At 47.8% G+C, this 13,912-nt stretch overlaps 1 protein-coding gene across 1 annotated transcript in view; it reads right to left on the reverse strand.

Annotated features, from left to right (window-relative positions):
* SEZ6L2 (seizure related 6 homolog like 2) overlaps positions 1-13,912 on the reverse strand; it is a 256,811-nt gene that overhangs the window by 149,774 nt on the left and 93,125 nt on the right. The window contains exon 2 of the mRNA XM_085614538.1: positions 4,904-5,065. Within this exon, the coding sequence (XP_085470664.1) occupies positions 4,904-5,065 (162 nt within the window). The remainder of the gene's footprint in view (positions 1-4,903; positions 5,066-13,912) is intronic.

A 13,912-nucleotide genomic window follows, 5' to 3' on the forward strand; every position in this document is an offset into this window, starting at 1 on the left:
CAGCTTTCTAAACTGAAAAGTCCCCTGCATGGTAAGAGATATGTACGCCTGCCCTGAGTGCCCAACTGTTGTCTGGATCCCTAATGATGATTTTTTTTGTCCTAGGTGAACATGGATCTTGCATGTGCTCCATGACATAGACCTGTCTCAGAGATTGTGGTCTTGTTGGACCAGGAGGTGCGCCAAAAGCACTGCCCTCATAGTGGTTGAAGGCAACCGCTTTCACCAGAAGTTATGAGGATGAGCACGCTGGTTGCAGCATACAGTTTAGGGATCAGTGGTAATGAACAGGATCTATTTACCTTGTCACTAGAGTGAGGCGTGCAGGCTCACTCACCTTTTTAAAAGTTAAGCTGCTGTGTGCTAAACTCACCCTCGGCCTAGATTAGGTAGATGTGGAGTGCTGCGCATCTCAGGAGTAGTGACTCTGCTTTAGTTGTATGTGTGTCTTGGAAGTGTACAGTACAAGGATGGTGCAGTACTGTATAGTACATGTGTGGTTAGTACATGTGCTGGGTGTATGTATGCCTGAGAGGAATACATTACATGAGATACATAGTCCTGGGCAGTGTGTGCGCAGGCACTGTATGTTCTGGGTATATGTGTGCTTGCATGACGTACAAAACATGAAGTGTGAAGAGTTGTGCAGCAAGCACATATTGAGTGTGTGTGCTGGCAGTGTGTGAGTTTCGAACCAACACACCCTGGTTAAAGAGAGTAAAGCTTCAGGGCTGAACAGTGAGCACAGACTGAGTATGTGTGTTGGATGCATGGGTACTTGTGAGGGTACAATGCATAAAGGTATTAGTGCTGAACAGAAAGTGTGCTATGAATTTACACTCCGCGAGTATGCTTGCAATTGTACATTATATGGAGTACCCTGGGTTCCATTTTGGGAAACCCAGACCTGCCTGGTAAAGACATGAGGAGGAGAGGAATCCCCCCCAGACAGATTTATGGATTAATACATTGCTGTGTGCTGGGTGGGGACACAATGGAGAGAAGAGACTCCCTTTGCATTTCGAAAGACTGCTCTCTGATTCAGTGATAGATCACAAAGAAGGGGCCTGGACACATTTTCAGGCAGGGAAATGGGACTAATAAGAGAATCATAAAGAGTAGGCCTGGGGGTCTGGGATCAACCCTTTGATGCACATATCATTGTGGCTGACATCCAGGTGTACACTCCCATGAATTATGTTGTGGACAATCCGCTTCAGAGTTGTGTCTGCTGTGGCAGACCTCCTTCATAAAGGAAGATGAAAAGGAGAAGTGCCCACTTCAAAAGAAGCAGAACTCCAAAATAAAACTTAAAATACCCAAACCCTAATTTGCATATGGTGTCTGGAAAAGGTCTGTCAGAAGGGGAGGGCAAGTCTCCAAACATTTCTCATCTTCCAAGTAGTCAGACCGTCTGTGTGAGAAGGGGAAAGCTCTTCAAGGCTCCTATCTATGACCAGGAATGGGGACAAAGGCCTGCTTTTCTCCCTGCATGGTGAGGGGACATCACTCAGGACACCAAGCTCAAAGCCATAGCCTCCCTGCTTGCCAAGACCAGTGTGATCTGTGAGGGAGAGGAGAGCACTGGAGGGAGCAAGGTCCACTAGGGAGCCCTGCATGAGGATTTCCTGATCAACGTGTGAAGCTGTGCATTGATCAGGCCATTGCCCGTGTGCAGTAACAGCTCTGCGATCCTCATATGCCAGTAGAGGGCCATGTTGTTCTGAGCCATATCGGAAGCTCTGGGAGGGAAGCACCAAGCCCCACCACTGCGCCACAATGACCCCATATGCCGGGGGGGGGGGGGTCACCGGTGAACTGAGTTTGAGCCAGGTGCGCAGGACATGTGACTGCAGAGATCAGTGTCCCTGTATGCCAGGAGGGGCCACCGTAGTGAGGGTAATTGCTTAAGGAGAGTCTGCACCCTGATTGTGATCACTGCGGCAACCCATATGCCAGGAGGGGCGCTGGTACCACTTTGGCTTAGAATTTGGGCCTTCAACCCGGACCAAAGGAGAACTTTTGTAACCAGCGGGTCGAGCCTCAACCTCATGATCTGCTCTGGACCAAGTCCCCGGAGTTAACAGACATTGCAGAGGATGTTGCACCCTTGTTGGAGCTCCGGTCGGGAGCCAGAGGATCACACCTTTTGTGTCTGCCGAACTTGAGCAGCTCCTATCACTGCAAATGGTGTCGCAGCGCTGCTTGACAGGAAAAGCCTGCACTATCGAGTGCTGCCGCATCCATTGCGAGCGGCCCGACTTTGCCGTACAGGATCCAGGCTGGAGAGCGCCTAAGGAGAGGGCTCTACGTTGCACTGCTGAACACTCCCCATACTGTTGGAGTGGGCCAGACTGAAACCAGGCCTTTGGAGGCCCTGGGGGACTTGCTGCTTATGGTGCTGAGGCATCATAGACACTTTTGACTAGAGTTCCTAAATGGTCAGAAGGGGGAACTCTTGAGTTCAGCCTAATAATTTGCATTCCCTGATGCGGCCACCAGTTAATGGGGAATAGCCCTGGACATGTTACATGAGTGAGGATGGGACAGGGTTTTGACTGACAACTGCTAGAGCCCCGACCTCAAGGGGGGTTGTGTTAATGCTTCTAAATGTCCTATTCCTTTGCATGTGCAGAGTTAGAAATAAAATAACACTTTTTCTTATCAAAGCAGGCAGTTGGCTGGACATTAATTTATTGTTCGTACTGTCTGCAATTTGAGTTATGAGTCGTGTTCACTGAGCTGTATCTACATTCCCCCCCACCCCCGAGAGAGCCTTAACTATTCAACCACATCTAGCACTGAGACTCAAATACAGAAAGGGAACTTGGCCCAGTTGAGCATAATCCATAGTAGGTCAGGCTCGGGGGCATCAGGAGTAAAAGTCTCAACCCCCACGGTTGAGCCCAGTTGCCCCTACATGCCCCGTGGCACTCTGAAAGGAGTTCTGATAGTCAACCATGAAGAGATTATTAAGAAGCATCTTCTGGTGGCCTTGTATGGATTTGAATGCTAAAAAATGGTCAATAGTGTCAAATGTGCAACAAGTGATGTGAAAGTGTATAAACACCCTCTGTGCATGTTGAATAGACACAACATGCATAGTAGGTGGTAACATGTGATATTTCAGTTTTTTCAATGTATTTGCTACATCGGGTAAACAAATACCTTAGGTGTTTGCCCATGTTTGACACTAGGTTGTCTTCCAAATGCAAGGTCAGTTCTCGGGAAATATCTGTCTGTAAAAAAGAGTGTCCTGTCCACCCAGTTGGCTGACCATGAAAATAATAATAGTAATAATGGCAGGCTGCAAAGCGTCTGCAATGCCACGAGTTTCCTACTAAATACAACAAGTGAAAAGCAATCAATAAAATAAGCATTATAGTACTTGTGATATAAAACTGATCATATTAATATTTTTATACAAGTCATAAATAACAAAGATTAAGGTACATTCAGGCAGTCTAAATGCATTTAGTAACGTAAAAAAACGTTAATAAAAAACTAGAAGCATGATCAAATACAATCTTAAAAATTAGTGACAAAAAATCATCTGGATCTATAATAGAAAATATTATTAGAAATAATAATGATAATATCAAAAATAATCAATGGTGCTTAAACTCCAGGCAGAGTGAATGTAAATGTATTTAAGAAAACTATTGCTTTACCATTTAGATACCGGATCAATGTTGCTAAGGATATCAGCTCCTCCAATGGAGGTCTTGAGAGGATATAAAAAGAATGCAGGGATGTGGATGGCTGAGAAATTCCACCCTTTACTAGGGAAAAAGAATTCAGGCCCTCTGCAGTACCCTGTGCTAAGCAACAATCACCCCTCCCTTTGAATAGGCGGTATGTACTCCCTTCCGGTGTCTGAATCAAACTTTCAGGTCACTGGTGCTAATTCTGGTGGGAACGGCTCAGATTTCTGTGCTTCTGAGGGAGATGAAATGAGGGTCATTAAGCTGTGGGTAGAATCAAAACTATAGTTTAAGAGACAAGCGACATCTCAGTTTAAAGGGTGCGCTATATCAGGGGCCAATGTTAATAATATTAAACCTAAACCCAGTTCTCCGTTCTCTATCAGTCTTCCACTCCAAGGCTTTGTTCTTCAGCCTCCTACTCATTTTCATCCTCAAGTTCTCTCTTCTCTTGTAATATGTCTTCATCCTAATTGCAGATATTCCCGGGATTTGTGTGTTCCAAAATTTGGAACCCGGTAGGACTGCTCGCTAATCTATCTGGCACTCTCTCACCTGCATTTTTCACCCATTGCTGCCTCTCATTCTACGAAATCTGATTCCTTTGGGGTACAGGAAGAGCTTCCATTCACAAGACAATTAATTACAAGACACCATACCTACAGGTCTGACTCCAGTGCTTATAGATTGTATTATATTGTCATTGTATTTATATAATTCTTACGATCTCTGACGAGGCATTGAAGCGCTTTTCGGCAAGTAGGACGCTACTCCAGAACCCAAAACAGACCAGCAGTGGATTAGTATGTTGCAAAATAAATAAATATTAGTATTAACTGCAGGATCTCAAGGTTTTACTCAGGAACCCACCACCGGTGTTGCTCAGTGTCAGGGGTGCTAAATCCCAAGAATGTCCAGTCTTGATTCCTTCTAAGGCCTCTTTTGCCCACCACCTTCCAACACCTATCTCTTTGGTTCACATTTGCAGGCTGTTTTTCATTCCTATTTTCTGCCTGCCGCTGTGGTCCTTTTACTTCTTTACCACCTTCTACCTTTCTCACTCTTCTTTTGGATCAAAGTCTAATGATGAAAAATATGTCCCTGTAATAGAGTTCTAGTAGCCACGACCCGCACACAACGACACAAATTAAGCAAGGCGTCTTTTTCAAATCTGGCTTACATCTCTAACCTGGCCTTACCTGGGAAGAAGTCATCGTGTCCAAGGTAGTCTTTCTTCATCAGAGACCCAGTCAACAGATCTACCAGGGGCTCAGCCGGGACGCTCCCACCAGGCACTGGTGCCGCTGAAGTGGAGGCAGTGCCCACCTCTAGCCTGCTCTCCTCGTCCTTCAGCGGCAAACCTAAGGGCACCATGAAAAAGCACAGAAAAGGCAGGCAAGGTGAATAGTTTCCACATGCTAAGCACCTAGAGGAGATTCAGCTATGCATATGTTCTCACTCAACTACCAAGGAAATCACACACTCATTCTTACTTACCACGTCATTGAAAGTGCCAGGCACCCGACAATAATTCCAGACCACACTCAGTTGGAAAATATAACCACAGAATATTTAGCAATGCAGACAGCTGTTTAAGTGGCCTGGATTCACAACACCTAAGTGTACCTTGTCCTTTTTGCATTATTACGAAATATAGTCTTTTGGGGATATATGCGATATTCTGAAAAAAACGTACTCGTTGTACGTACTAGCTGAAAAGATCTGTGTGCAAATTATAAACCTACAAACCTGTGTAACCCAAGGCGTTTAAAATCTGATGCGATCATCCAAACACATTTGTCGCACTGCAGATGACAGGACAGGGCTTGTTGACTAATTAGTTCAGAGAACACTCTGTCTCACAGCTAAAGAGAACACACAAAATGAATATAATGAAGCCCTGGCTACGACATCAAAGAACGCGCTTTCTCATGACTGAATGACACCACAGAACCCACCATCGCATTGCCAATGATGACAACACAGAACAAGCTGCCTCACTGCTGATGAAATCAGAGGACAGACTGTCACACTGCTGATGACTACACACAAGTTGTATTGCTACTGATGACATCACAGAACAAGTGTCAGGGATGATGGAATCAACTAACACCTTGGTGAATCGTCAAGCTGACATCTGATGTTGTCACAAAAGGCAAAACACAATTTCTCAGTACGGAAATCACAGAAGCTTCTGCCTGCCTTCTCGGTGCTGTTGGTATATGCTGATTACGACACAGGACACCATGACTCACGGCTGACAGAATCACAGAACATGGAACGTGAGCACATGCTGTCCCACTGCTGAAGACTTCACAGTACAAACCACCTCCCTGTGGAAATCATAAAACAAGCTGTCAACACTGCAACAGAGACCAGAAAACACACTTTGCCACAAGTGATAATGTCAGAAAGTATGCTTTGTTAATGCTGTGCGCATGAAATAAAACAGTGCCTCAGCACCTGAGATCAGAAAAAACAAAACACTCGCTGCCGACGACATCTCATTATTAATTTTAACCACTTCTGATATCACAAGAAATACTGCCCTACTGCTGATATCAAGGGGCTGAAGAAATATGACCACATCACCCCTATCTTGAGGGAAGTCCACTGGATCCCCCTGCCGGCCTGCACTATCTTCAAAGCCAGCAATATTAGCTACAAAGCCGGTCAGACCGGCACCCCCTGCCTATCTGGATAACAAGCTCACCATCTCCGGTGGCTCTTGGCACACTATCAGTTAGACGCCAGCACATTGGAGATGTAGAAGGGCAAATCTAATTAATAAGTAAGGTAACATTGCTTCTACGTTTATGCACCCAGGATCTGGAACAACATGCTCATATCCAAACTCACTCCAATTTAGAAAATGGTTGAAGATTCAGAACCCTACCTCCTAATGGAGTAAGACCTCTATTCTTGGAATTCAGCCAATTCATTGACTGTGTCTTTTTCTTTTGCCCTGTACCATGCTTCACTGCCATTCGTCTATGTTCAAGAAATGCAAGTACCATATACACAAATGGATATATGTCAGGAGCACACAGTCCAAATACTGCTGCTCTCCAAAACCATGCTTTGACGCTGCTGCGGACATCTCACAACATTCTGTCTTGCTGCTCATGAGATCACAGGACGCACACTCTCACTGCTGAAAAAGCAGATTGGTTGCTGTTTGCTTACAGATACTTTTCACTGCTGCTGGTGTTGCAAAACACACCATCTCATTAGTGATGACTTCACAAAACATGTTGTCCTACTGGTGAGGCGATCATATTTTATTACTGTTAATAGCATTACAAAATATTCTGTCTCATTGCTGTTGACATCACAGAAAATGTTGTCTCATTGCTGGTAATTTAAGACATACTATTTCACCAACATCATCAAAAAGAAAGCTAACATTCTTTAAGCGATTAAAACAGACACTGCTAATAACAGACGAACCCTCTGAGCTTTACAGATGACATCACAAAACATGCTGTTTCTGATGGTGAGAGCAGAGAACACCATCACTTCCAATGATATTACAAAATAGTTTCTTCTCCGCTGATGACATCATAGAAGATACTTTCTCACAGCTCATATCTCAGAAAATGCTACAAAAATCAAAGATCACACTAGCTCAAAGTTGTTGCTCACATATAAATATAATATGCTTCCCCCGCTGATAACTGACACTGACTGCACCCTGGGCTCTGCTAACCAGGCCCAGAGCCATTGCTCTGATTGGAAATGTATATGGTAATTAGGTGTAATTACAATTGGCACTGCAAGCCTACCTGTAAGTCCTTAGTATATGGTAGGGCATGTAGGTTTAGAGTCCCAGCAGCTTTGAGGCACTGCTGTGTTGCCTGCAGTCATTTTAAAAGCCAGCCCTGCTTTGCAGGCTGATTTTAAACTGAAATTACATGAGCATTTGACTTTGGATTTAAAGGTACTTCCAAAGTATGAAACTACCTTATTTTTACATATAAGTCACCCCTAGGGTCTATTCTAGCTGCCCCCAGGGTAGGGTGCCATGTACAAATAAGCAGGGGCATTTAAAAGGTGTTTTATATGCCCTGATAAGGGAAAACTACCAATTTCGTTTTTCCCCTTTGTAATTTTTTAGCTACATAGGCTAACATTGGAATACTGTAATACAGTGTATCTATTGACAGGAGTGAGATAAAATAATATTTGAAAGACTTAAAAGACTGGTAAGGATACATCCAAAAACTTGCCACTTTTAAACTAATACAGAAACAAAGTTATAGAACTTTCTTTCCTGTGAGTCAAAATACAGCCCTCCAGTAGCCTCTCCTGACTGGCCAGGCCTTGACAGGCTTAGCCAAACTGCTGTGATGAGGTGATAAGGGGCCTGCACAGAAACAGAGGTTATCTTATGGGGGGGAGCTCTACAGCTGAAGGGACCAGGCAAGGACAGTGGGGGGCTTTGTAAATCAAACTGGGCTTCAAAGAGAGAAGGACAGTAAGAAATGCCAGCCAGGCCTACCTCTCTTCCTGTACCACCCTCCCCACCCACCCTGCTCGCCCCAGCCAGATGGCAGCCCAAGGAATGGAATGTGCAGGAAGTCTGGAAAGGGAGTGTTAAAGGAAATGAGCCACACCAGTTAGTTGGTTTAGCCCGCTCTTACTCCCAAGGAGTGCCAGTCTGCCACTCTTATGGTGCACCCAACTGGAAGTCGGGGGACCTGGCCCCGCAACATAAACAATACGGACTTATGCCAGTTGATCGCATTCCCGGAGTACCTGCCAAAATTCGCGAAGATGTCAAGTACCACACTAAATGATTCATACGGGGAGGCTAGATATAGCAGTATGTCGTCCGCATATAAGGATATACGATCCTCTACGTCGGCCGTCCAGCGCATCCCTCGCACCATCACATCTCAGCGCACCCAGGCCACAAGGGGCTCCAGCAAGAGGGAGAATATCAGCGGAATTAACGGGCACCCCTGTCTAGTGCCTCTGTTTAACCTGAACGTCCGGGACGTGTAGCCATTAACCCTCACCTGCCCCAAGACGTCAGTATATAGCAGCTTTACCCAGGCTATAAATTTAGGGCCCAATCTCACCCTTTCCAGGACTTCGAACAAGTAAGGCCATTCTACGGAATCGAAGGCCATTGAGGCATCGAGAGACAACACCGCCACATCCTCCTCAATAAATGTCCTACGAGCCATCACGTTGTATAGGCGCCGAATATTATGGGCCGTATTCCTCCCTGGCATAAATCCAGATGGATCAATGATGCTATAACCGTCACCAGTCTATTAGCCAGGACCATCGCCAAAACCTTTGCCTCTACATTAAGCAGCGAGATGGGCCTATAGGAGCTTCAGCTATCTGCTGGTCTACCCGGCTTATGGATTACTACGATGGAGGCTAACCGTTGATCTACTGGTAGCCGACCCGTCTCCAGGCTTTCGTCGCACATGGCCTTCAGGTGAAGCACTGTTAGAGAGGCGGTGGCTTTTAGAAACTCAACCGGTATGCCGTTAGCCCCATCGCTTTCCCGGATTTGATCTGTCCTATGGCCTTGCTAATTTCTTCATTCGAGAGATCTCCATCTAAAGTCTCCCTCTCCACTTCTGAGAGGGCTGGTATGCTACTATCTCGGAGGAGCTGACGTGAATCCTCAGCAGTGTAGTGAGTAGAGGGGGAGTACACCTTTTCCAGGTGGTTAGCGAATTCCTCTGCTATTTCCAGTGGGTGCTTCACGATATCACCCCCCCGGTGTTGTCAGTTTATGCACCCATCTCGTGCCCTGCTCTCGCCTCTCCAACCACGCTGGTGTTCTGCCTGCCCTATCTCCCATCTCATATATTCTGTGCTGGGTATTGCGATACTTGGCCAACATGCGCTCCCTAGTTTTTATCCGGTATTTGTCTTGCTTCAGTAGAAGCCTATGGCCAGTGGCCGGTGAAGGATCGTGTGCATGTTCCCGCTCCGCTTCAAGGAGGTCCGTCTCAACCCGGACCAAAAGTTCACGCCTCTTGGCAATGTACCCCGACTTCACAGCTAAAGCTTGCCCTTTCAGAACCACCTTATATGCTTCCCAAATTATTTGTGCCTATTCAACCGAGCCCACATTTTCAGTGAAATAGGTCTCTGTTTGTGTGCGGAGTTCCTCCCTAATGTCTGGTATGTGTAAGAGCCATAGATTAACAATGATGGTGGAGCTAATATTGATGGTGGAGCGCATCTGCCGTTCCCAGTGTTTATAATCTACCCAGACTGAAGAGTGATCTGATATGCCCCTTGGCAGAACTCGAGACTGGGCAAAATTCCCTATCGAGGACAAGTGTGTAAGGAAATAGTCAATACGCGATAAACTTTGGTGCACATTAGAGAAATATGTGAATAATTTTCCAGTGGGTTGAAGCGCTCATCCTATATCAGTCAACCCCATTGCCTTTGTGAAGTCAGCCATTATCCCAATAGATTTTGCTTTGGACCTTGGCTGTTGGCGATCAACTGTGTCATCCAAAGTCATATTATAGTCCCGCCCATGATTAGTATGCCTTCCCGGAGTCCCGTCAGATTACTCCCAAGGTCCTCCAATGCTGTCTTACCTAGAGCGGGCGGTAAATAAACTGAGAGAATATTTATATCCCTTCCATCCCACTAGGCCTCTGCTCCTGCGAACCTGCAACCGGATCTGCCCACGTCCTGTGAACTATTAGAGGTGTGTTCTTCTTTACCAGGAGTGCCGTCCCCCTTGATCCCGTGGTGTAGTCTGCATGGACCAAGTTTGTACCCCACCTAGTGAGGGCCTTCGTCTTCTGTCTCACCAGGTGCGTTTCATGCAGCAGAACCACATCAGGTGAGTACCGCTTAAAATACTGTTGCACTATCCCTCTCTTGATCTTATCGCCCACCCCATTGATATTCCAAGTGAGTACAGAAAGTATCCGATCTCTATCCCCCCCATAGCTGTTCCTAACACATTTCTCAAGTGTACAGATCAGTGCAAACGGAGAAATGAATTGTAATACCCTACTCATCTTTGTTCGTCTAAGATTTGGTATGGTCACTTTGCGCATTAAAACCACAAAACCACAAATTATACCAATAAAACAATGAACAATTAAACCCCGCCTCCTCCCAACCCCCCAATGCCTACCCCCTCCCTGCCCCCCTGCTCGTGGATTTAGAACTACCCACTCCCGAACATGGCAGAGTGCCTCTCTCCCCCCTGAAATGCTGAAAATGCACGGGGTTAGTCAACTCCCATCCCCGCGTGTACACATCACAATTGTCTTGAATTTTAGCCATCCACTATTTTGCACTTTTCTAGTCCCGTTCAAATCACATGAATTAAACCCATCAGCCTAAACCTCTTCACTAGGTCTCATTTTACATGCCTCGCACTAATGGGTATCACAAACCCTTATCTCACCCCCCATACGTGCGCTGTCAGTGAGGCATCAGCTCTCTACAACTGTCCCCAGGGTACGTCGCTCCCGCTCCTTCGCCTGGCTGTCGTCCTGCGTTGGGCCATTGTTCGCAGCTTCTGTACGGTTGCCTCTGTGTTGGCCAGTTCTACCAGAGCGTTCTCTCCTGTGGCCTCCCACATTGCTTCAGCCGTCCATCCAGTCCGAAACCGCCTCTGGCAACTCAAAAAACCACGATTTACCATCCGATTCCACTCTCAGCTTTGCAGGAAAGAGCATTGCATATTTCACCTCCCGGTCTCGCAGTTCCCTCTTCACCGCCTGAAAGCTGCGACGCTGGGCCTTGGCTGTAAAGTCAGGAAAGAAGGCCACCTCGTAATTATCTATTTTTAGTGGGGGATTGGATCTCGCAGTCTGCAGGATAATGTCTCTATCCCGATAATTGCACACTCAGGCTATAAGGGGCCTCGGGGGCGCTCCTGGTTTCAGTCTTCCTCCTGGCACTCTCTGGGCCCTTTCAATGGAGAAATAGCTAGACAACGTCTTAGGCTTGAGATGTTTGGTAATGAGGTCCTCAACATAAAGGTCCGCCGCTGGCCCCTCAGCCCGTTCCGGAACCCCTAAGATGCGGATATTGTTACGGCGTGCCCGGCCTTCGTAGTTGTCAATTTGTTGTGACATCCGCTCCTGCTTCTTTTTCCAATTCGAGCATCTGTAATTGAAGTTCTGATGTATCTGTCTGCAGGGCGCATGGACTTTCGCATCCATCTTCCGGAAGTTTGCCCTGATAAGAGAGACCTCCACCGTAACTGAGTCCAGCGAAGCACGCACTCCATTGATAGCCACCATGACATCATGTAGGGTTGGCTCCGTACCTTGCTTGGAGGTCGCAGCCCCTCCGTCTTTCTCCATCTGCAGCGGTTCACTTTTATCCCCCACCTTGGACCAGGTGAATTTGGCTAGCTGCTTTTGGGCATTGGCCTTAGGACCTTCCCCGCCCATCGCCATGTATGACAGCCGATGGTTATCCTGCCCAGTGAGGATACGGGGCAGCTCTGGGGGTTACCTGCTAATCGTTGATAGGAGGACAATACTGTTAAATGTCCCCCCTTGAAATGCCACCTGTCCGGTACGACCCTGGGCTCAGGCTCTCCAGGCTTGACCCCTTCACTACCCGTAACTCTCCACCGTCGTGGTGCAGCTCTGATGTCAACCCCTTTTGGATGGCTCCCTCGCACTCCGTTCTTGTCACTAGTGTGTAGTGCCTCCTCCTGGGCTGGATTCCACTGCACCACCCTTCACGGTTCAACCCAGGTCCAGTACTTACTGCAGGCTCCGATCCTAGCCCCAGGGGCATAAGCCAGGCCTTGGCGACCGTCAGAGACCACAGGACTCACGATGCCTTAATCTGCACTCAATATGTAGATGCAGGAGAGCCAGCGCCACGATCATGCGAGATACAGTTGTTACCCGCGTAGCCACTCTCACACAGGTTTAGTAGGCTGTTGGAGTGAGACACCTCCAGCCCAGATCCTCCTTTGCTGCCCCCGTTAGCTTCACTGCAGTAGAGCGCCTGGACACAATGCACTCACCGAGCTTACTCACTCCCAGCACTAGCGGCCAGCCGAATACCCAGGCCCCGAACTCAGTCGTGGAGGCCCGGCTCTTCTGCCCCAGCAACCATTCAGGGCGGCAAGAGCAGCAGGATGTTGACTGTGGGTCGCTGGATGGCGCCGACTGCTACTTCTCAGCTGCCCCCAGCATGCGCCAGCTGTGCCTAAGCGCCCCTCACCAGAGTGAAAGACCGCCGCCTCACCTTCCGTCTTCCCGCCTCCGTCGCCGTTCGCTGCACCCTCTTCCTTCTAGGCTGCTGAGCCGGGGCCTCGATTAGATATAGTGCGCCGCTTCAGTCGGATACAGGGCCTCCGCGCCCCTTACTGTTCTTGGACCTCAGACGCCTAGTCGCGGCAGTTGAAAGCGTCCGAGCCCCAGAGCCGGGACCCACGTCACCCCAGCCGACGTCCGGTCCGTGTGTAAGGGCCTCTGCACCTTGTCCACGCCGGGCCTTTATCTGCTACTGCGGCGTGCTGAAACGCCCAGGCCGCTAATCCGGGGCCTCCGGTAGCTGCGGCACTCACCGAGTCTCCTTCGCTCAGGCCGCAGTGCGGTTTCTTCTTTGACACCGCCGAATCTCCTTCTGTGCGTGGGGCACCACCGGTCCCTCACCAGCTTTCCGGAGTCCAAGCGCCACCGTATCTCAGAGGCCGCAATCTCTACCTCTCTGCTTTAGGGAGTCGCCATTACTGCTCAGGCGGGGACGCCGAACGAGGTTCTCAGATTCACCATTTAAGCTGTAAAAACCAGCCAATTTTCCCCAGGGGGTAGAGAACGAGACTCGGCACTCGTAGTTTACTTTCCCAGCTGTGGATGGCACCGGATAGGGCAAGATAGATGTCGGGGACTCGGGAGCTCACTCAGGCAGCGACCATTCTCGGTGGCTGCTAGCCACGCCCCGTATTGGTGTTTTTAAATGCTTCACACACCTGTCTCCTAAGTTAAGCCTGCCTCATCATTGCCAGTCACCAATTGTTGTGCAAGAGAATAATTTACTGAGACCTTGTGTCGCACTTATATTGCGCTGGTGGCCTTATTGCTAGTAATAGATGCATACTTACCCCTACTAATAATCCACCTCCCAACAATTCTCAGTCAGATTTACATATCTCACAAAGTGGGATTTCACCATGGCTATAGTAGAGAACATGGGATATTTAAATCCAGACTTACTCTCAGTCTACTCCA

Source organism: Triturus cristatus, chromosome 7, assembly GCF_964204655.1.
Source record: "Triturus cristatus chromosome 7, aTriCri1.1, whole genome shotgun sequence".
In the NCBI taxonomy this organism is placed as follows: Eukaryota; Metazoa; Chordata; class Amphibia; order Caudata; family Salamandridae; genus Triturus; species Triturus cristatus.